This window comes from Ictalurus punctatus, chromosome 6 (genome assembly GCF_001660625.3).
Source record: "Ictalurus punctatus breed USDA103 chromosome 6, Coco_2.0, whole genome shotgun sequence".
Classification (NCBI taxonomy): domain Eukaryota; kingdom Metazoa; phylum Chordata; class Actinopteri; order Siluriformes; family Ictaluridae; genus Ictalurus; species Ictalurus punctatus.
Genome location: NC_030421.2, coordinates 19,561,819 through 19,587,642, shown reverse-complemented (window position 1 = coordinate 19,587,642; position 25,824 = coordinate 19,561,819). Strand labels below are relative to the sequence as shown.

Sequence of the window (25,824 nt, the reverse complement as noted above, 5' to 3'; positions counted from 1 at the left end):
GTGTGACTTTAGATTACATTTATCAGAATCAAAATCAGTGGTAAAATTTCAACTAAAATTGTGAAGGTCAAGCTAGATAAGAATCCTTGCTTACAAAAATATCTCACATGACTGAATGGTGACAGCAGTTATGCTTTAATGCTTAACAATTAATGATTAATTAGTGACTATAAACAAGACTGTTTAAAGTGGATATGCTTTTGGTTTTTCTTTTGTTGTCTTTTGTTTTTTGCACTGGCACTTCACCTTAACACTTTTGAGTACAGCCACAAATTCTTGGATAAACAATTCACCAGTCTCAAACTTTAAAGCAGAGTATAAACACATACCTCTATGTCCAGTCATCTATAAACATTCTGTTTTGTCATTGTTTTTTTTTTAAACATGCTATGTCATCACTTCACTAATTAAACCAGTGAGGGTAAATCTATGAAAGACTGTGAAAACCATGTAACAGAGAATCTGTTAGAGAAGCAGCAGTGGGTAATGTTTATGAAAAAGTCACTGAACTATGGACATTCTTTTTTCATACATTTATTATCTGCGGTATTTATCCTCTGATTTAAAGTGCAAATAATTCATATAAAGAAATAAAAATAATATTGTGGAAAAGTTAATTTTTTCTGTAATTTAATTAAAAAAGTGGAACTTTCATATATTCTAGATTCATTACACATAAAGTGAAATATTTCAAGCCTTTTTTTGTTTTAATCTTGATGATTACGGCTTACAGCTCATAGAAATCAAAAACCCAGTACCTATAAAAGAATTTATAATGCAGAAATGTCGACCTGAGAAGAGCTCTAATCACGTAATAAACTCAAAACACCTGCAAAGGTTTCCTGAACCTTTAATCTTTCAGTCTGGTTCAGTACACTCAACCTCAATCATGGGGAAGATGAAAGTAAATTTTGCTTTTCATTTGGAAATCAAGGTCCCAGAGTCTGGAGGAAGAGTGGCGAGGCACAGAATCCAAGTTGCTTGAAGTCCAGTGTGACGTTTCCACAGTCAGTGATGATTTGGTGCCATGTCATCTGCTGATGTTGATCCACTGTGTTTTCTCAAGTCGAGAGTCAATGCAACATCAACCAGGAGATTTAGAACACTTCCTGCTTCCATCTGCTGACTAGCTTTATGGAGATGCTGATTTCCTTTTCCAGCAGGACTTTGCAACTGCCCACAGTGCCAGAACTACTAGTAACTGGATTGCTGACCATGGTATTAAAGAGCCCCAACCAAGTAAATTAACATACTTTTCAGAAGGTCGACATGTCTGCATTATAAGTTCTTTATTGTAATATTTTCAGAAACTGGATTTTTGATTTCAATGAGCTGTAAGTTGTAATCATCAAAATTAAAACAGCAACAAAAAAAAGGCTTGAAATATTTCACTTTATGTGTAATGAATCTTGAATATATGAAAGTTCCACTTTTTGAATTAAATTACAAAAATATATATGTATTAATCAATTAAACATTGTAATTGTTGTATAAGCAGTATGCAGATTAACACACTCCAGACCATGCAGTTATACAAAAATAATCCATGTGGGGTGTGTCTGTGAAGTGCATTATTTGTATGCATATTTCATATAACAGCATGACTACATTATACCTTAGATAAATAATATAATATTCTGGGAAATGATGAAAATTAATTCTTGAAAAGTTAAGATAAAATCTAAAAGACAAACACCTAGGATGTGTTTCCAACTACAATTTTTCATCATAAAATAATTCTTAAAACACTGCTTAGAATATTTGTTTAAGTACTTAATATGATGGGAAGTACTCAATATAACATACAACAGAATCCAAAAGTTGGTATCTCCCTTGTTTCCTAGGAGAAAAAAAAAAAAAAAAGAAATATACAAATTTAATTAGTAGTAGTTATGTTCATTCTTGTTGACATGTTCTGGTTAACTGAATTAAATATGCCTCATTAAGATGTCTAATGATATAAAGCAGTCAACATATGCTCATTTTGAACTGTTCACAGTTTCTTAAATAAGATTTCACTAAGAGGCTCAAACTCTCCAGCAGTTTTCTGAAAGTAGTTCAGTTAAAAGTTAGTGGGAATCAGGGAAAGACTTATAACACACTAACAGCAAACAGTGGAAGAAATTAGGGAAAAAATCCAAAACAAAGCACTAAGGACAAGTTGAAAACAAATCTGCACTTATGGTGCATTCACATATGTTTGCATACTAAAATTACACTATGCATTTTTGCCAGTTATTGTTATTTCCAATAATGAAGATACATCTGTAAATCTGTAAAACTGGGCAGCACAGTGTCACCACCTCACAGCATTAGGGTTCCCAATTTAATCCTGAGCTAGGGTTACTGTCTGTGCATTTCACATGTTCTTCCTGTGTCCATGTGGACTTCCTCCAGAACCTGTGGTTTTCTCCCATCTCCCAAAAACATGCCAGTAAGTTTATCAGCTACTGTTATTTGCCCTTGGTGTGAATAAGTGTGTGAATGTGTGTGTATGGTGCTCCATGATGGACTGGTTTCCCATCCAGACTGTATTCCCACTTTGGGACCAGTTTTCCTGGTGCACTGGATGCAAAAGGATAGGGTGTTTATTGAAGATGAATGAAAGGAATGAGTGAATTTGTAAACTTTAACTTGTGTTTAATATCTTGTTAGTTTCATCATACCAAAGGAAGGGTATACAATACATACCTTTGTACTCAACTGTGTGCCTGTGACATCAAGGCACTATAAAATAACCCACTCAGCTGTAGTTTATTGAGCTTCTAACTAGTGGATTTTATTTATTTATTTATTTCCCCCCATTATTTCCCAGCATGGTCCTGATTAAAATGATAATCATAATTAACAAAGCAGCTAAGATTTCAGCCAGAAGGCTTTCATCGCACATTAAATAGATGGATTAGCTAGTCCCAGCTGATTTCTCCTCATTCACATTGAGAAAAGAGGGTAAATATCACCATGACTTTTTTAATTAAAAGTAATATGTACAAGAAAGGACAGAGACTGCAGATTTATTTTGGCAGCCGACTTGCCTGAAAATAACATTGGACCCGTTCTTGTAAGCTTAAAAAGGACAAAACCTTGTTTGTTTATCGAAGGTCTGCTTTGTACAGAGTGGGAATGCTCATCTGTATGCTTAGTGTTCATGGCAAAACATTTGATTTCCTGAGACCCTTGTGCGATAGGCTTGTTTTTTGAGCAGTCTAATTGAGGCTTGTATTTGCATTTGTTTCTGACAGCCATGTTACAAGGAGGCATGACAATTGACATCTCAAAGAGCAAGCATTTTCATTGGATTGAATGCAAGAGAAATAATGTGCTCATTTGGACTTTTGGGAAAGTAACCGGAATTATTGCTCAATTAAATGTAAATCAGTTTTATCGTGCCAGGTATTTTACATATGAGGGATTTGGTGTGTACACATGTGCTAAGGTTGTCTCCAACCCTATGTTGAAAACCAATGCCTAATGTAATGTAATTACAGTACAGTATATATAGTGAGCGAGTTAACTTATGACTAAGGGACACAAACACACATATAACTCGGGGAGAGGAAGACTGTGTAGCCACAGTTGGTCTACACTTAAATGGTTTACACTGGTTCTCATTCACCCATTCACACACACACACACTCACATTCTAATGGTAGCAGAGCTGCCATGCAAGGCGCTAACTTGCCTTTGGAAGCAACTTGGGCTTCAGTGTCCTGCCCAAGGACACTTCGGCATGTGGCCAGGAATCGAATCGCCAACCCTACGATTAGACAACCCGCTCTACCGCCTGAACCAACATAGTTCTCCTGATCAGTTTTTGATGTAGGACAAAGCGTCAACAAGTCATTGGCAAATATTTAGTCTATGAGCTACAGTTTTCTCAAATCAGAAGTAAAGACATTATTCGACTCTCTCTGGCTAACATCTTTATTTCCATCGAACAGTGCAGCTAAATTAGAGACTTTTGGGGATAGATTTGCTGACTTTTTAGACTTTGTTTCAAAAAAGAGCCTAGCAACAAACAGCGTGACCTTTTGAGCAGATGTTAGCGATGATCCTGAACTCATTATATCTCGCATTACACCTGCTGCTTATATGAGTTGAGTCGACTCACCACCAGTGTGTAGCCAGACTGAGTTGCAAGTTGATCACCATTGTTTGTCCCACCCTTGCACTTTTTTGTTCTTTGTTTTAAATGTTCTTCATGGTGATATTTATGTATTTAAGTAAAAAAAAAAAAGTTATTTCATCCATAACCGTTTCCTTCATATCTATTTCATGACTCCTCAATACCACTGCTTCTTTTTGTCTGCATTCTTGACAGAAGGTCTAGTATTTTGTGAATGTGTAAATGTCCCATGATTAAAGATGACTCAAATTATAGTTTATTATTTTCTGTTCTGATAAAACTCTATTCTATTTCATTGTCTTTTCACATGTCTATTCAAGTGTCTTCAGAATATCTTCCTTATTCATATACCCCACTTTGAAATTTGATATGCAAATGATTATGATAAAACAATGAATATGCAAATTATGACATCTGTGTCATAGGGCTGTAACAGTATGCTCTGGTCACAATTCGATTCGATTCACAATGCTGCCTTCACAATTCAAATCAATTAGATTCTCAGAATATTGTGATCAAAATTTCAAGAAAAAGAAAAGAAAAATCATGACTGAAAATACATATATATATATTTTTTTTAATCCTAAATAATGCAAAACAGTGTCTGTATTTTGTCTGTATGAAACTAAATATATCAAAAATTGCCATGAACAGAGGTTTAATATTATAAACAAAATGTACTACATTTTTACTGTATCCTAAAAATAAAAAAATAAATTGATAAATTATCCCAAATATCTGATTAAATAAACAAAGTCTCTGACATATGGAAAATCAACTGGAGCATGATGAGCGCTATAGAAGTACCTGAGATATGATTTTAAGTGGAAATAGAGCAACAAAGTCGGCTAAAATAACCGACATCCACGACTTCTTTCTTGGGCACCGTAGATCACAGAGCAGTGGGACTGGTGCCAGTTTAAAGCTACTGAAGAGCCTTCTTATAACATGTCGGCCAGGAGCTATTGTTCCCAGTGTGCGCTCATTATATTTTAACTTTATTGGTTGCACAGACTAGGACCTTTGGTGTTTCTGATTCCTATGATGTGAATTGCACATCGCCAAATGTGTGTAGTCCAGCAGGGGGTAGAAATCGAAAGTGTGTTGTGCCACCATGAATTGCATTATGTTTAAACATACACAATAATGAAAGGTTCTCTTTAGCAAAAGTCAATAGGAAGTAGGATTTATGTCCTTTTTCTAGTTGTTGAACCTTGTCCACTGGGCAACTACAAATAAAAAACTCAATAGCCCAGACGTGGACTCTGCATGTGGACTCTGCATGTGGACTCTCCAAGCTACTGATTTGTCCACTTACAGTTATGTACAACCCCTGGCAAAAAATATGGAATCACCATACTTAGAGGATGTTCACCTGGCTTTTTTTACTTAGTAGCAAATAAACAGATCACAGATATGACACAAAACAACTTAATAACGGAACATTCTGGCTTTCTGAAACATATCTCAAACAAATTAAATTAAATTATTTAATGAATGGCATATTATATATAAAGGAAAAAAATATGGAATCACTCAATGTTGAGGAAAAAATTATGAAATCACTCAATATTGAGGAAAAAATTATGGAATCGGCAACAAAAAAAAAAAAAAAAATCACAATTAGTACTTTGTTGCTCCTCATCTGGCTTTTTGATGGCCTGAATTGTTTGAGGCATGGACTTCACTAATGGAAAACAATATTATCAATCAGTCTGGTTCCAACTTTCTCGAATAGCGGTTGACAGATCAGCTTTGCAGGGCGGAGCCTTGTCATTGACCAGTTTTTTAAATTTCCATCATAATGTTAAATCGGATTAAGATCAGGACTGTTTGCTGACCATGCCATTGAGTTGATATGCCTTTCCTGAAGAAAAGCTTTAACACTCTTTGCTCTGTGGCGATATGCATTATCTTCCTGAAAAATTACTTTTTCATCACCAAACCTATTTTCTATCGATGGAATGAAAAAATTGTCCAAAATTTAAATGTACACCTGCACATTGACTGTTGAGGTCTCTCCTGATCCTTTACCTGACATGCAACTCCATATCATAAATGAGTGGGGAAATTTGACTCTTTTCTTCAGGCAGTCTTTATACATTATGGCCAATGCAGATTCATGATTCATCACTGAATATCACTTCCTCCAGTCATCCACACTCTATGATTGCTTCTCTTGAGCCCATTGTAGCCTTGTTTTCTTCTGTTTAGGTGTAAGTGCTGGTTTTAATTTGGCCTTTCTGTATGTAAATCCCATTTCATTTAGCCGATTTCTCACAGTTCTGTTACAAAAATTGACTCCGGGTTCCACCCATTTGTTTTTCATTTGTTTTGTTGTGCATTTTCTATTTTCAAGGCATACTGCTTTGAGTTTTCTATCCTGACGCTTTGACATCTTCCTTGGTCTACCCATATGTTTTCCTTTTACAACCTTCCCATTTTGTTTATACTTACATCAAATTTTAGACACAGCTGATTGGGAACAATCAACATTTTTGCCACACTCCATGTTAGATTTCCTTCTTGAAAGAGTTTTATAATCCTTTCTATTGTTTCACTTGACAACTCTCTTGTTGGGGCCATGTTTCCTTTCAAAAAGTCTATGGTTGAGGTCTGTAAGAACTCTCTTTTACAGTTGCAATCAAACTTATTCAGCCCCCATTGCAAATCAGGTTTATTGTCAAAATTTACAGACTTTCAGCTGTTTGCATTGAACAAATCAAACAAAAGCAGTTGAAATACTTCAACACAACGGATGCTTCAAGTCGTTTCCCCAAATTCAATTGAAAATGCAACTTATAATGATTTCTCAAGTTTCAGAATAAATGCACATGTATATAAATGCTGAGGATATTGTACATGCACCTATACAAATAGAACTCTAGCATATGCAATTACACACAGATCTGTTTTATTGTTTCTATTATTTCTATTGTATAGGTATTTATGGAAATTATTTTCTCTCTTTGATGTTATTCATCCTACTTGTACTGCTGTGTCAATTTGAATTTCCCCTACGTGGGATCAATAAAGGTACATCTTATCTTATCCATCCTATCTTATCTCATACATTTATCCAACCATTTTCTGTACCGCTTATCCTACGCAGGGTTGTGGGGTGACTGGAGCCTATACCAGGGGGACTCGCGTATTGTTGCATTGTGGAGTCTGATGACTGATGGCACGAAAGAGCCCCCAGACATTTTGAGGCACGTAGCTGGATGAATCTGTGGCTGAATATGCTCCTGAGCCTCCTCAGCTCAGCGTAGAGAGGATGAAATGGATAGATGGATGGAAGGATGGATAGATGGATTGATATAACCATGTAGCTAGTTTTCAAGAATTATAGTGAGACTTATAGAATTAGTGAGTCTCCAACTAGGGGTCTAGTGAATTCATTTTGGTTCTAGTGATTTTTTATTTTTTTTTGGTTCTAAAAAAGGAACCATTGATAATAAAATTTACTATGAGCCATGGTACTACCACACTTTTCTTCTGTTATAATTGGTTATAGTGTTTAATATGCTACTTAATTTGAATCTTATTTAGATTTACATTTATTTCTAAAGATGTTCTCCACTTCCATATTGCACAGTTCTCCATGCAGGATGATTCAGTAGAAGCTGTGTCATGACTGCTAATTTAGTGTAAGGCAATGAGAACTGATTTCCTATCATCCTGCACACCATCTGTTATTGTGCTTGGTGCGTGTCAGTCTGCTGAATATTCATCTCTCCACTCATCTGATTAGATTAGTTCCCAATCAGTTTGTGAGTGGAAACGATTCTGTAATCAACAATACAGTTTTATTAAGATAATCACAGTTTGTTGCAGATCTTCACTCCCCGGTGTTAACTATGTGCTGTATGTTACACGTGAGCACTTATTGCAGAGTTCTGCTGCCATGTTTAGTCGTCAGTAAAAGGAAATTGCCACATGAATGCATAATTATGCAGATGCTTTCCAGTGTATACAATTTGTGATTGAAAATTAGCAAGGCTATTAATCATCACAATTTGGAACTTTTGGAAATTATTCACACTGTTAAACCATATACCATTCTTCTGTCCTGAAGATGATTGTAAGACTGATCTGCCTGCTGTCATGTTTTTGCTTGACATTAGTGTTTGACATTTCATAATATCCTTAGGCTTATGAAAAAAATGAATATCAGGAAAAGAAAGGGACAAAAAAGTTTATATTTCTTTAAAATAGGAATTCAAAATTATGCAAATAATGCACTTTGATAGAGATACCTAGTTTATCTGTATAATTTTCCGTCTCATGAAGAATAAATGAACATCACTGAACCATTTATTACCCACTTAGGATATCTTTGTTGGCCAGGGATCAGAGCGGTGATGTAGTAGGGACTCTGGAGATTTGTAAGAGGCCTTGTCACGTGGGTAATAAATCTCATGCTAAGTGGCTGTGTTGCAGTTCTGGTAATTGATACTGGTGTAGTTAAGGTGCAATGTGACACATTCACAGCATGCAAAATGGAAGCTAATGTTTCGCTTAGACATGTTTTATGTGCTCTAGTGGCTGCTCAGCAGATGAGGGTCACCTACGTGCCTCATGAATCTTTAAACAGCTGCTGGGTGCAGAAGTGTCAATAAGGAGATCACTGAGGCTGTGTTTTCTCCCCCTCTCTCTTTCTCTCTTTACCACTCTGTCTGTCTCTCACTTTCTCTCTGACTATCAGTCAATGATCCAGCATTCCTCAGCAGCATGTGTACATCTGCTGGTATGAAAAACAACACTATGCTGTCAACTAGGGCTGTTAAAAGTACCATAATATTTCATGGTAATTTACTGCTGAGTGTGTTCAAATGTAAAACGCCTCTTTTGTTTAAGGCCCAGGGATATGACTATCACCAAATGCAGGAGGGAAGAGACACAAAGATTAAACCCAAGAAGTTTTGCACACACGTGCCTGTGTAGCCTCCAATTTGTGTAATATGATGATTATGTCTGCAGCTATTTTCTGTTTTGCTGAAACGTAACATAAACTGCAAAATATACTTTTACCCTGAGCGGGAAGCAGCTTGCGGGAAGCACCGTGACTTACCTGTAAAGAACATACAAAGCTTTAAACAGTCAACCACAACATGATTGTCACGAGTTCCCCTTTAAGCAGCGCGCTGTGGAGCATGTGAGCGCGCATGCACGAGCAGGTGCGAGAGCACCTGCTTTTCCCTTGTTGACAATCGTGACATTTCAACACGTGCATTTGTTATGTTTCTGTTATGTCTCCTCCCTGTTCTGTCATTGGCTATGGTTTCACGTGTGTCTGAATTGCCCTCAGCCGTCAGCCATTACGAGGCTGATTAGGTTTGTATATATACCGCATGCCTCCCAGCACACGGCGCGGAATATTACAGTAGTTTAGATGAGAGATAGATGAGATAAGTTTAGTTTAGAGTCGTCACCATAGTCATAGTCATAGTCATAGTCAATGTTTAGATTCGTTTGTTTAGTTCACGCTGGTTTCTCCGCTCCCACTATCGCGCCATTGTTTGTGTTTCATGTTTTGTATCTCAACCTTGTTTTCTGTGACCACGACCTTGATTCCTGCCTAGCCCCGTGTATGCCTGTTTGCCGATCGTCTGACTTTTTTGCATGTTTGTGGATTACGTTTTGGATCACGTTTGGATTTACCTGCCTGTGCTTCTCTTAAATAAAACTGTTCATACTGCATTTGCATCCGTCCTATCTTCCTTACGTCACGAAACGTGACAGTGATTTCAAAATTACATCAAGACCCATGGCTTATTTCATTTCAGGTACAGTTACAAGTAAGGTAGAACAACATGCCAAATGCTAGGTACGATAAAATGATAATGTGGCTACGTAGCATAAGGTGATAATGTGGCTAGGTAGCATAAGATGCAAAAGACTCGTAACAAAAAAGTTCATAACAAAGGCAGAGAACAAATAAGAGTGAACATGCTATATAATGCAAAGCAATATCAAAGTATTAGCAAAGAGCAAGCAAAGACGCAAGACTTTGCAAACTGAAACACTGAGAGTTAGTTAAATATACAGTCTCGAAAACAAGTTAGGAAACAAGCTGAGGTGTTAGTATTCAGGGAGGTGGACCAAACATTTTCAGCAGGGTTCAAATTCAGAGATGGAGATGGTCATTCCAAAGCATTGATTATGTGTTTCTTTAACCATTTTGGTGCTAAATTAGGAAGTATGTTTGGCTCATTGGTAATGAGTCTGATGGCTAAAACTGAGATTCTTCCCTCGGGCCATCAGACTCCTGCACATTTCTGCACATTCCATACTAATTTTGTACATCAATTTTTTCACATATCTGGACATATGTTTAATATTTCTTATCTTATTTCTTATTAAGTTTGAATTTTTTTTTTTTTTTTTTTTTTTTTTTTTTTTAGTATTTAATGCACAGTCTAAAGAGGAATACGTGAGGTTTTCATTTCACTGCAAGTTATATACTGTATACAATTGTGTATGTGACAAATAAAATCTTGAATCTTGAAATTCTTCCTTTTGTTAAAAATTCTGTCTATGGCCAAGCCTGAAACTTCTGGCAGAGGAAACCTGGGATCACATTCATTAACCATGCATACAGATAGTTTTTGTGTTATCCATTCATACACACATTTCTATGCGAGGATGTGATTGATCAAGTTCTTGATAATGAGCAATTTTTAGGCCATTGCAGGGCTTCTAAATCTAGTTGCGATAACAGAATGCACACATATATCCATAAAAGTTTTAAACGGGTCATATGATGCTTTTTAATGTTTTCCTTTTCCTTTATTGTGTAATGTATCTGTTTGTGCATGTATAAGTTCTGCAAAGTTACAAAGCTCATTGTCTCCCACAAAGAGATTTATTCTATCTAACAGAGAACACTGCTCCAGACCTGCCTAAAACACCTCAGTCGAAGTCCAGATATTACTTCTGCAACTGTCTAGGTCACAATTTGAAATATTAGCAAAATGCCATTATAATTAAGAAATTTTTAATCAATAAATATTTTTAAACTGTATTTTATGTTGTCACTTCAGCACATAAAGTTGTTCACTCAAAGCGTTTGAGACAGACTGGGAATAGAGGTACTGCAATAATGTACAGTATGTGAAAGATAATGCGTTGTTTAATTTTACATTAAAGCATGTTAACCTATTCTATTACGCCCAATAAACAAAATAATGAACTTTTAAAATCATATGACCCCTATATATATATATATATATATATATATATATATATATATATATATATTTCTTAGAAAAATCACTCGTAACAAATCTCTACTTCATTGTCTTAGACCTGTCTAAGTTCATCTTCTTAGACCTATTTGACATGCTCCCTGTTGTCTACAACAAGCAGTGCCGTGAGCAGGCTACTGGAATTTTAAAAGGGAAGTTCTGTTTACCATATATGGTGATTTGGGTGTTTTTTTAGGCAAATGAGTGTGGCCATACATGAACACAGCAATTTAGTATATGTGGGATTTAACAAAGTCCACTGAGTGTAGCTGTGCTTACGCACAAGTGGTAAATAGCAATTTACTTATGCATACTTCCAGTTCTTATGCACAAATTTAGAAGTAGTTGTACGCATGCTTTGATAGATTAGACTCCTGAAATATTCTGGTAATTAGCAGAATTCATGATGCCATCAGTTTCAAAAGAGCCCCTGAGATGAAGAGGACCACCTTTTGCAATTATCTATCAATCAGTGCATTAGTTCTCGTGTTGTCAGGCAGAACACCTTGCATTGCCAGTCACATCAATATTTTAATAAAACATGATTTTGAGTTCATGACACTGACAACCTTAGATTTTTGGGACCAAAACGCAACATTGTAAGTAATGTTTTGTCATGATTACTTGACTGTTTAAGTAAAGAAAACATTAGGTATTACAATGTGATTTGCGCCGTACCAGTGTGATTTGCACTCCATCAAAAATTCAGAAAATTTTATGTAACTTTAATTTGTCTTTGTTCTAACAATCATTGTCTTTAGACTTGCTTGTAATGATAGTATTTTATCTATATATCTATATCTATCTATCTATCTATCTGTCTATCTAAATATATATATATATATATATATATATATATATATATATATATATATATATATATATATATATATATATATATATGTGTGTGTATATATATATTTGTTTTTGTTTTTTTTTCATTCATTAGTATTCTTATTGTTATTTTACTTTTAACCATGTCCAATTTCCCTGGGGTATAAGTATGAGGATGTAATAAAGAGCAGGTGACATTTTTCAAATCTTATTATTGTCCACTGTAGCTTCAGATTCCTTTTCCTGGCTGAAGGAGTGGAACCTGATGTGTTTTTCTATTGTTCTATCCCATCTGCCTCAAGTTTCGAAGCTTTGAGATGCACTCTGAGATTTTTTTCTGCTGAACATTAGTGGTAATTTTAGTTACCATTGGGTTCTAGTTATCACAGTTTTCCCCATTCTGATTTTGATGTGAAACTGGCACAGTGATTGTGTAATCCATTCATTCTTAGCGGCATATAATGAAACAAAAGATGTGTATTAGAATACACAAAATTAAACATGGCTAATTAAACATTAGCACTCTGGCTAAGCTTTGTGCAGTCTGTTGAAAGTATTGTTCGATACACAGACATATCAAATCAAGAGTCTTGTAGTCATGAGGCTTTAAGGCCTGTCATTATAAAATGCTTTGTATTGAAAGGAAGTCATGTCATCCTGAAATGTAGTCATTACAGTACAAACTGTGAAATGCAATGCACGCATGGCATTTCTTTTCCTTGGTGACATGTGCCAAAAAAGTAAAACCTTTGCTATAGTGCTTTCTTATAATCTGATCTCTGTACTAGAATATAATGTGCAGATTTGCATTTAAAGACTGATTTTGTGTGGGAATTGCTGAAAGGAATCTGCTTTCAGCACAATGGAAATTTATTGTGCAGTGCTGTAGTGCAGGATTCGTAAATGCAGTCCACGGTTATAAAAATGTAACAGCTGTCTGATCACAAATCTTTTACTGAATCTGTTGTTGAATCTGTCTATTGTTTTCACACTAATTCAGCATTGCATTCTTTAAGTACAAATCTACACTTATTGTTTTTCAGTAAAGAGTGTAGGAAAGTGCGATGTTTTCCCCCTGTTTAATTTCATTAAACATATTTTATTTCTTACTGTTATGGCTACTTTTAAAGACACCATGAATTTTGTCTATTTTCAATGTTTTATATAAGAAATGTATGTTGCTCACACACACACACACACACACACACACACACACACACACACACACACACACACACACACACACACACACACACAAACAGTGTGCCTTATGTGAGGGTATAGTCATAAGAATCATTCACTTCCTTTATGTAACTAAAAATTCAACATTCTGCCTTAGTGATTAATTTATCATTCACTCATAATTTATCATAAAGGAACATATATTCACAAACAGCCCCCATCTTCAGACAATGGCTATGAACGTGTTTGAGTGGCTTTCCTAGAATTAGAGTTTGCCTACAGCAAAGTGAGATGAGCTAGTCTACAATAGGCAGTGAATTAAATGCCATGTAAAATGAAGATGTAGTACGATGATAACGAGAAAAGACACTTCTGTAAATGATTTTCTTTATTCCTCAAAAATGATAAAGGAGAAGGAAGGAAAATTGCAATATTTCATTTTAAATAAAAGGCTATATTTAAATAATTTTATTAGTGGCATTAGTAATACCCACACTCATTTTGTGTTTATAGAGATAATTATTAATTGCCATGTTGCCATTTTTTTTTGCAATTCAAATTTAGAATTAGTAACTTATTCTAAACACAGAAGTAACTGTGTATGTTTGTGATGTAATATGAAAATCTTCACAGTTATATCTTAAATCTTACACAGAAATGGGTGCACATGATATGTGTCGCATAATGAGCTGTACATATCATGTTAATGGCTTTCATCATCTTTTCTTTAGGTACCACAGAAGTAATAGTCAGATGTCACCTCAATCACATACAATGTCCTGGAACAAGAAAGTGCATACACTTCAACAAGCTCTGTAACGGGGCCAAAGACTGTGCGGATGGCTTTGATGAAGGAGTTCACTGCAGAGGTAAGACATCCATATTCATTTGGCTCATGCAGATGTCTGATCATCTCAGCTATGAATGTGACAGTAGCGAAACTTTTGATACCTAAGTAGATGTTTCTCTATATATGTATATTTCCAAGCCAAATGCTAGTCATAATTGTAAGCATGACCCTCATACAGTTCGATTTGTCTTTCACACATATTAACGAAGCGAGTTACATTCAGGTATTATGGGCAGATTTTCTTTTTTTTTTTTTTTACACTTTAATGAACAGCTGCCCACTAGTTTGGATAGTACTTATCCTGAGAAGGCTCAAATTCTGCCCAAAATGGCCACCTACCTATAGGCAGCCTATACCTATGTACAGAAGAACATTAGTAATGGGCTAATGGGCTCGTGTACATTCCCAAAATGTTCAGACACTAAGTTTTTTTTAAATGTTTAGAAAGGTAAATGTTTATGGTTTGGTACTGTTTGTGATTAGCAGCTGCAATATTTGCTTACTTTTGTTAGAATTCCTGTGAATTTTGTGAGAGTTTGCATGGGTGGACAAATCAGTAGCCTAGGCAAGTGTCTATTGTTGCCAGAAAAGTACGTTTTTTGCCAGAAAAAACTTTTCATTTGCTATGCATTTTTAATGTTAATGCACTTCATGGTGGTATGATAATAATAATAATAATAATAATAATAATAATAATAATAATAATAATAATAATGATAATAATAATAATGGTGGTAGGATAATGATACACAGAGTCACCTTATAATAGTTCATTTCCCTTAACTAGGGAATGCACTAAATTGCACTTAACTAGCTAACTAGTTGGAATGGGCACAAATCCCCACAGCCACATTCCAGAATCTGGTAGAAAGCCTTCCTAGAAGAGTGGAGGCTGTTATAAAAGCAAAGAGCAAACGAACCGATAAATAATGCCCACGGTTTTGGAATGGGATGTTCAATACTGAGGTGTCTGCATACTTTTGAATACATATTGTAGCTTGCCATATGTACAAGATTATATTAGCAAGTACTTTTTAGCCTAGTCTATATCTGGGCAACCAAAACATGAAACTTGGCAAGCTTTTTGAAGCTTTTAGTTACCCAGTGGCCTAGCTAATTTATCATTTGTCCACCACTGGTTTGAATTATTCTAATTATTTATCTATGAGGTATGCTGCAAAATTGTTCATGGCTCACAACCTGCCAAATTTACACTATCAGCTACAAAACAGGTGAATAGTGAAACATGTCCCGAGCACCAGATGTGATGTTAGACACAACCTACTGTTGATCATAGTCATCTAAAGAACAATAACAAGCAAGTGCAGCCAGCTGGCCTCTGTGATATAATAATGCACACTCGGCAGGCTGCACTGGGTGGCTGCCCATTAGCTGCCCAAAGCCGTGACCTTTAGTGAACTGAAAGTACACAACACCCACACGAGGTCGGCTCCAACCTGCTGATCCTGCCCTTTGATCTAATGCCTGCCTGAAGAAAAGCCACTCACCCATATGAAACAGAGAAGATTACAGTGTCAGGTTGAATTTGACAGAGTTCTTTTGTGCTTGGAGCAACAAATTCTTGTTTATTCTTGGCTCAAAAGCTGTTGCATCCTCACTTAAAAGAGCGTTCTCCTCTAGAATCCGTAATTCAGTCAGATGCCTAGTAGCAAAGACAGGAGGATTCTAGCTAGCATTTGCTGAACACCTCAGTACACTGGAAAGAAAATCATCTAACGATTGTGTCATATTTTGAAGAGGTTTGTCTCTCGTCTCATAAGCTCAGAGCCTTTTTACCTGCCCTGAAGGCAGGTCTTGCCTTGAAACATCTCTTACTGCAAAAAGCTGCAATAACCTCCCAGTACACAGAGCAATTGATGCAGTGGACAGAGGAGGGGAGAAGATGAAGCTTGGGCTTTTTTAGGTTGTGAGTGGTGTCTAGAGGCTGTAGTGATGTATCACAGAAAGTTATCCTGAGGTCTTAGGAGACATTAAGCTACATTACATTCATTGTTCTCCTCCTCCATTTGTTTGTTTTTAGATACAGCTAATTAAGCAATGAAGGCAGGGGCGATAAATCCTCCCTCTGCTCTTTTCTTCCTCCAGTGTTTACCCTACTGTAGTGAATTCCCTGAATATTCAAATATTCTGATTTACAAGCCAGTTATCAGAAGTTACTATTTGAACCTCATACACTAAACCAATAATTAGTGCACTTAATCAATATATTCTGACCAATCAGATTTGAGATATCAACAGGGCTGTGGTATAAATTATGTCACAATACAGTACTGTTTTGCTGGTAGTTTGTCAGAAAAAAAAAAAAAAAAAATATATATATATATATATATGTATGTATGTATGTATGTATATATATGTATATATATATATATATATATATATATATATATATATATATATATATATATATATATGATATTTTTGTCATATCGCCCATGCCTAATAAACCCATTGTAAACTTGCAGCCTGTTATTCAGCGTGTGTCTCTTGAGAAGCGGAACTGAAAATACATGGTTATTATGTAGTATGTTAAAGCTGTTGGAAATGTTATTACAGAGTGTGGAGGCAGCCAGTCTCAGTAGAACTGCTAGTGGTTAGAAGCTGTTTGGTGCCTTTAACATGTGCTGACGTAAGTGTCAGGGTGGACTTAATGAAGTGCGAAAATCAAATGAGTAACTCTGAGTGGTTCGGGCAGGAACATACGGCATGTGTTCCTAACCACACACAAACAGACGCACACCTGCAGAACACAGACTCAGGGAGAGGGCAAGAATTGGGGTCACCAAGTTGGAGCACAGCTGTTGTGCCTTTGTTTCAACTTTCTCTCCGCCTCTCAAAATGAATATGCATAACCAGTCCCAGAGGACTTCCCACAAAACTGTGCCCATATGGAAAATATTCTGTTTCACCTTTACTGAAATTCTCTGTTATATTTTGGTCATGAGCAGAACAGAACAGAAGGTTTCATAAGGAGGAATGATAAAGTCTTTGCTATTATGTCACCTTTCACATTAAATGTGCTTGCCTTTCCTCCTAACACTGAACAGGTGGAGTAGACTGGAGAGAAAATATGTATCAGGGACTGAAAAATACCTCATGTCCACAGTTGAATATGCTGGTGGCTCTTTAATGTTTTTGGAGCTGTTTTTCTGCCAGAGGACCTGGACATTTTGTTAGGATACATGGCATCCTGGACTCTATCAAATATCAACAGATATTAAATGAAAAGCTGACTGCATCTGCCAGAAAGCTTAAAAGGGGCCGTAGTTGGATGTTCCAGCAGGAAATGATCCAAAACATACAGTACATCAAAATCAACACAAAAATGGTTTACTGACCACAAAAAAAGGTCCTGCCATGACCATCCCAGTCCCCTGCCTTGAAACCCATAGAAAACCTGTGGGGTGAACTGAAGAGGAGAGTCCACCAGCGTGGACCTCGATATCTGAATGATCTGGGGAGATTCTGTATGGAGGAATGGTCTCAGATCCCTTGCCATATATTCTCCAACCTCATCAGGCATTATAGGAGAAGTCTCAGAGCTGTTATCTTGGCAAAGAGAGGTAGCACCAAGTATTGACTAAAAGAGTACCAATAATTGTTGCACACCTATATTTAACAAAAGTTTGTTTGTTTTTTTTTAAACATTTACCAAGGGTGCCAGTGTTAGTGGAGGGAACTGTATACTGTGTATATAACCCATATTGTGTGAGAGAAAGATGTCTTTGAGTATTGTGACATGGTGTTTTTTTCCATATTGCCCTTTCACATACATTCTAAATGAGACTGATAATGTCATATTCAGTGTGATGTTTGCTGTACACATCATTATGACAAGATCTATGTCATATGAGGTGAAAAAATGGATTTGGGTTACATCTGCGTACAGTGTGAATGTAGCGTTATATTCCTAACTATGATTAGAATCCTTTGCAACTGGTATTACTGAATAAATAATCTAGTAGCAGTCATTGAGTAATATGTTTTAAGAAGAAGCTAGGAGTCGGTTAATACTTATAGTTAATAATTATTTTGTTGCTCATGGCAGATGTGCTATGTTGCTCATATTTGTGTTTAGTTTTTCATAAAAAATTGAAATGTAGTGCAGTTTTTATGTTTGATTTTTTTTTGTCATTTGATTCACAATTTTTTAACATTTGAATCATAATTCAGAATGCAGGCTCCTACCAAGATAGAGCCGCAATTTGGATAACAGAACTGCTTTAATATAATATATGCAAATTAGGCATTATGAACAGTTAACTTCTTAACAAAAAAAGAATTGTTGGAAAGGAATATACGCATTGGAAAACAGATCTTTGTTTGAGCTTGTTTCAAATAGAGAAGTACTGTGCCTCTTTTTCCAGCATTCCTGGAAAAAGTCATTTATCTCCTGCTCGTATTCCTCCCATCAGGGGGACTGCAGTAACATCATTGCTAACAGTTTATTCACATTCAGTCTAAATTAGTTTTGATTCCATGCTGATTGTTTGTACTAGACTTGATTGGATTGGTTTCTCCTTATTGAGTGACAATAAGATAAGATAATAACCACAAAAGCATTATCCTAGAACTCTAGATCTCTGTCTGAGCCGGTTGTTGGCACAGGCGACATAGACAGCTGTCTAGGACATCATCTAGCGGAGGCATCAGAGCTGATACTACGATGGCTATTAGCTATTGTACAGACCCTTCAACTATATGTCGAGCTAGAGCTGTGATCAACATGCAGCCAGTGTCTGAGCACCTCTATTAATATACCACAGCTGTCTTTAATGTGGTCCCACCATGGCCTAAAGACACCTCGTTCCACACCCTCACATTACATGCAACCCTTCACACACACCTTATTACACACCGCATTATTCTGCACCTCTGTTTGAAGCTTGTCAATATGTCCAAAAGGCCAGGGGTGATCACTCTATCAGCATGTACAGATATATTTGTTGATATTGATTATTGAGTGATAAACTGCACACAGAGATATGTATTGGCAAGTGAAAGAAACTAACCTTCTAGCCATGACTTTATCATGACTTATCATCTTTTATAGGCAAATGTAAACACAATGACAGCTAAAATAAAATTAGTTGTATGCATACTAAGTAGACCTATTGGCATGTATTAGACCTAGTGAATCTATTTTCATTTATTCACTAATGGAAAAAATACCAATTGCATGAGATTTAAATGCACAGCAAATGCTTAATCACATTTTTTTCATCTGTTGTCAGTTTTAATATGTTGAAGATTTAAAAGCAATCAAGCAAGACCATTATGGTAAATACACCTATTATCAATCAGGTAGATATTTTCATAGTGAAATAATCTGCCCTTAGTATTTGGGGGAGATGGAATTGTTAATAGATAATGCCACCCTTGCATAATAATGAAAAACAATGTTGCACATGTACTTTCCCTCCCTCTCTCTGCCTCTCAACAGCATTCAATTATCTCACTTGATTAACTTTTCAATAACAACCATTGAAACAAACAAACAAACAATTCTCTCTGGGGCCAGGGCAACATTGATAAGAACAGTCTCTGATTCAAATATGAATATCCATGAATAGAGCAGAAATAATTTACTGTGCTTTTCTATTTAAAGAAAATGAAACATTCACCTAAATGTAACTCATTAGCATATTTATTACATTCATATTCATATAATGAAATGCCATTTAGGATGCATTTAGGTTGAGTTGAGTTACATGGGCATAGTGAGGAGTTATTAATGAAACTGCACACATCGGTATTCAGACAAACTACAGACTTACAGGCTACTCAAACAGTAGAAAAAACAGCCATTTCCCAGTAATACATGATCCTGACGTTGGATATACGTACATTTTCATCTCTTATATCAGTTTGATCAACAACCACTGTTTAAGGTAACCACCATATGTATCCATGACATATATTTTTGTGCTTTAAATACACTAAAAAAACTAGGAAATACCATTCCAGATCAATATTAAGTGCATAAATATGACACTGTTAATTAAATAATAATACCAATGCTGTAAAGCATGCGGAAGGAGACATTGATTATCTCAAAGAGCTAATATTTTCTTTGGAAACTACAGATAATTAAAGTGAGCTGTAACTGTGAGATGAGTGTTTGGTCATGTTATCCATTTAACCATGAACATGTTCAGAAGAGCAGATTGAATTAATAAAAACACTGATGTTATTGTAATAATTCAATAACTCAGAATTGTGAATTAAAAGTGATATATAGCCTACACACATTACAATTTCATGACATTGGCAGTCAGCACACGGTATTGTGGCCTATCCAGTCACTTCCTGCAACTCTTGACAGTAAATACAGAGTTTTTCACCCCTGCTTAAGCTTCATGCTTTCTGGCACTTTTAGTTCATGGTGCAAAATAATACACACTCAAAAGAAAAAGGTATTAAGCTGTACTTTTCCACCATCTTGCTGGAGTGGTACCTTCAATGGTAGTTTTTTTTTTTTTTTTTTTTGTATATATCTTTTACCTATGTGCCTTTAAAGCTTATAACCAAAAAAATTAATGATCCATTTATGTACCTTGAATCATTTTTAAAGGTAAACAAGATCCACAAGATCCAAAAGAAATATTGTACATTAAAGATACAAAAGATATTCCCCTGAGGGCACCACTCCAGCAACAACGAAATGTACATTTTAGTGCTATTTTGTCTGAAAGTGTAGCAGGTGCAGGATCAAGTGCTGTTTTATAATCTGCTGCATAATGCTGCATAATGAATATAATGAAAAATGTTGATTGAGTCAAGTTAAGCCAAATTCATAAAGAATAATGTGGTAATTACAACTATTCCAGCTCTCAGACACCCCAACTCAAGAAACAACTGGCAACCTCAGAAGCATGAACTACAGATGCATCTAAAAAAATTTGAATATTGTGGAAAAGTTCATGCCATGCTGGACTGAGGCAGTAATTCTTGCAAAAGGAGCCCCGACCAAGTATTAAGTGCATAAATTATCATACTTCAGAAGGTCGACATTTATCGACCTTTATCAAGGTTGACTGTATTATAAATTCTTTATTTTAATATTTTGAGATACTGGATTTTTGATTTCCATGAGCTGTAAGCCATAATCATCAAGATTAAAACACAAAAAAGGCTTGAAATATTTCACTTTATGTGTAAAGAAGCTATAATATATTAAATTTCCACTTTTTGAATTAAATTACAGAAAAAAAAAATTTTTTTTTTAGATGTACCTATACATGCAGATAATTTTACTAATCTAGATGGGCCACCTCAGAAAATCTACTTAATATTTGTGCGTGACAGCTCTGAATATGGAAAATTTTCTATGTAAAAATATTTCTGTTAAGTCAACAACTCTGAATATGGTCCGTCATGCTTATTTCACTGTGTATTTTTTGGATTACAGCTTGAAATGTACAATCGTGAAGTAAAGGAGTTAACCATATTATTACTGTCACACTAAGAAGAAAGAAAGCAAACTCATTTAAATAAAATAATGATGCTTGATACAAAGCACAGAGAGAAAAGCCAGAGAATGATCCATAGAAGAATTGCAACAGATAGCACTAAGGAGCTGCTCCATGTCCAGCTCCTTTTACATTTACATTACCAGTTAACATGTATTCATATGGCAGGTGCTTTTATTCAGCTTATAAATGAGGTACTATGTAGACAATCCAAGCATCTATTCCTCGAACTTTCTGAATGCTCAGTTGTGTATAAGCAAGAAAAATCCTTTAGACCCCCCCGCCACCACCACCACATACACACACACACTAAAGTATTGGAGGTAGTTTCTTATTCCTGAGCCATATGGACTGCTATATGTGACCAGCTGGAAGGCAGGAATTTAAAGATTGAAGGCAAAAACAAAACCCCACAAAATCTACTTAGAATTTATTTACACAAGATAAGGAAGAAAATTAAACAAGATTTGGGTATTGCAGCTGCAGTCTAACCATATTACCGTCTGTGCCTTTAGCAGAACTCTGTTGGGTATTATTTGGCTGTATTTGTTTAACCGTGTTTATCCAGTGACTCAGAAACAAAAATCGTCCAAGCCAGTCAAATTACATTCTTTTTTTTACCTAAGAATCCACTACTTATAAAAAAAAAAAAAAAGAAAAAGAAAGAAAAATGTGTATGACAGAAAGCTCCAACTGAAATTCAAAATCTGTCAGATGTTCTGGCAAATGTTAATTAAATATGAAATTGCAGAAGTGCCTTTTAACATTTTTAATTCAAAAGTAGCAAGTTGAAGTTTGGCAGATTTATACATCTTTACCCATGCAAAAAGAGTTTTGGAGTATTTGAAAAGTGACAGGCCTCTAAATCAATATTTCATCTCTTTTTCTGGTCAAATCTTTACATCTTTCTGTAATGTGAGAAAACATTCTGGCAATATTTAACCTCGTTAAGACGTTTTTTTTTTTTTTTTCACTTTTTCTTTCCTATCAGGATGGATGGATTTGGAAATTAATTTTGACTCGAGTGATGCCTTTGTCATGAAACTGTCAATCTCATGACAGTACACATTCAGCCTCATTCTGCTTTTGTCGACTGGCAGAATTTCAAGTCAAGTTCCAATAAAATGAAGGTTTAAAACTGTTAAAACGATATTATTTTATGATTTGGTTTGTGCATGAACTTCTGTTTTATGGTCTTTTAAGGTTCAATAGTTCCAACTTTTAAATGCTCTCAGTATGAAGGACAGTGTGTATATATTTGCCCTATTCTACCCTCTGTTATACAAGTTATGACCCGGCAAGGTAAGGACTGCATAAGACACCTGAAGGTGTGCTGTGGTATCTGGCACCAAGACATTAGTAGCAGATATTTTAAGTCCTGTAAGTTGCGAGGTGGGGCCTCCATGGATTGGACTTGTTTGTCCAGCACATCCCACAAATGCTTGATTGGATTGAGATTTGGAGAACACTTTGGCATGTTCCATAAACCATTCCTCAACAAATTTTGCAGTTTGGCAGGGTGCATTATCCTGCTGAAAGAGGCCACTGCCATTAGGGAATACTGTTGCCATGAAGGGGTGTACTTGGTCTGCAACAATGTTTAGGTAGGTAGAACGTGTCAAAGTAACATCCACATGAATGCCAGGACACAAGGTTTCCCTTGGTGGGGGCATCAGCTTTGGGCGCCTATGACCCTGTTGCCAGTTTACTGGTTGTCCTTCCTTGGAAAACTTTTGGTAGGTACTAACCACTGCATACCAGAAACACATGACAAGACCTGTTGTTTTGGAGATGCTCTGACCCAGTCATCTAGCCATCACAATTTGGCCCTTGTTAAAGTCGTTCAGATCCTTACACTTGCTCATTTTTCTTGCTTCCAACACACCAACTTCAAAAACTGACTGTTCACTTGCTGCCTAATATATAATATATGCCACTGTAACAAGATAATCAGTGTCATTCACTTCACCTGTCAGTGGGTTTAATGTTATAGCTGATTGGTGTATATATACTTTGATTGGCAAACAAACAGGATTGATCCAGCTGTAATAAGCCTCAAGGATGAAATCAGCCACTAATTTGAGAGCAATAAATGCATGGCAAGCTTACTGAACATTTCTGCATCCCTCTCATCTGCAGCGTGTGCTCAGGTCAGCATCTTAATTTGGTCTCACATTAATTAGAGTGCTCCAAGTCCAAATGCATAGGCTAGTGGGATGAAGGTCGGGCTTGATGGGCCTAGGTCTTGGAGGTCCCCGGAGACTGTAATTAGTCCATATGGAGAGTGGAAATTTGGGCTGCCCTTGCCCCTCTCTCATCATAAAGCAGCTTTTTGGATGGGACAAAACAGCAGCATTGCTGTCAGTGTAGTAGCCATAGCATCTGAGTGGTTTCCTTTATGAATACAGCAATTATAGTATCACTGTTATTATGTCATACAACAGAGACCATAGCAGGCACTTATGGCTGAAGTTATTGTGGAGGAAGTCAACTAGTTGATTATTGAATGGATAGTGATTGTTTCTGCTAATTTTGTGTTTTTGGTCAATGTCTTGGTTTATCATTAATTTGTTTGAAACCATGAATGAGGGCAGGACTTCATCCTTACCATTGCACAGTCATTACCAGAAACATTACTTATTAAATTGATAGTCCAGTTTAGGAAAGGATATATGTAGGTAACATTGTTTGTACATTTCTGTAGATACGGTAGGACATTAATTAGTACCAGTTCACCAAAATATGTCAGTTGTGATATGTCCAGTGATCAGTAAAAAGCCAGTCATATGTGGTACATTTAGTGTTATTCTGTTCCTATTGCACATTTTAGACAATTGCGAGCTTCCAACTTTGTGACAGCAGTTTGGGGAAGACTTATAAATGGGTGTGATGGTCAGGTGTCCAGAAAGTGTAAAGATTGATATTGCTTCTTTAAAATGCCAGAATGATACCAGTTTAGATTCTGAAAATGAAATGTCATATAGAGTTTGCATTTGCATTTTAATTTTGCCAGCCACTGGGTGTTGGTCATAAAAATGCAACTGAAAATATATAATCTGAAATTTCATTTGATTTATATCTTCAATTATACACACGTACACACACACACACACACACACATACACACACACACACACACACACGCAAAGAAATTAATTTGCAAATATTTGAAATAGAGCTTTCTAAGTAGTATTTGAGTTTGAATAAAGTCCTGAATATGCTGCCACAATAGTGTGTGCATGGCAAACTTTAGGAAAACATTTAAATTACTATATTGTCTCTACTGTTGGAGCACAGAGATAATAATTGTGCATGGTACAAAAATGTGGTTCTAGGTCAAATTGAGTTAAAATTGTGGATTAGTTCACATTAGGACTGTTCAGCATATTCATACAGTAGCTGTATTTAAGCCATATTATTTTACATTTGGACACACTTATTACATACAAAAACCCAAATTCCAAATCATATTTCTGTGCATTATTGCGGGTAGTAAGCAAGCAGAGGGAATGTGATTTTGAATCTAGTGAACATGTTTACTTGTTCCAACAGTAAAAAAAAGCACAGAAAATAAAATGCATAGCACAGAGTGTTTTAGAAGATCCCTCTTGGGATTAATTCCTCATCTACTTCCTGGTGTAGAAATGGCCTTACTCATCTGCTGAGGTATTTGCAGTTGCTCCCAAATGGCTTTTAGTTTTCAGAATTACTTACTTTTCAGCTGATGTCTAGCTCAAAGGACATGCTTTCAGAAGTTTATTACAAGACCACACTGTACCTGTGAGGAAAAGTCATTTCATATTTATTGTCATTCTTCAATAAATTGTGGTGCTGTGCTTTATTTCTACATCGGTGATACATTATAAGTGAAACTGAACAGTCTCAAAGACAATAGTGTTTTGTATTATTTGCAGTTTGTTGTTATTTGCTCTGGGATTTTACTGAAAGTGTTAAAGGTATCCATGACAAACTTGATCATTAGCTTGCCGAGCTGTGTTGTACTTTTTACTTTTTGTAGTTTTTTATGTTATTTACTCTTTTCAAAATATTCTTTTCAAAACTTAAAATAAAAAAAAATAAAAAATCTGT

At 35.9% G+C, this 25,824-nt stretch overlaps 1 protein-coding gene across 7 annotated transcripts in view; it reads left to right on the top strand.

Annotated features, from left to right (window-relative positions):
• The window catches only part of lrp1bb (low density lipoprotein receptor-related protein 1Bb), a 329,687-nt gene that overhangs the window by 108,536 nt on the left and 195,327 nt on the right, over positions 1-25,824 (top strand). For all 7 annotated transcript variants that reach the window (XR_008396570.1, XR_006982676.2, XR_008396571.1 and 4 more), the window contains exon 3: positions 14,124-14,261. Coding sequence is in view for 3 of the 7 variants with exons in the window: in XM_047156107.2 (XP_047012063.2) it covers positions 14,124-14,261 (138 nt within the window). In the remaining 4 variants the exon portion in view is untranslated. The remainder of the gene's footprint in view (positions 1-14,123; positions 14,262-25,824) is intronic.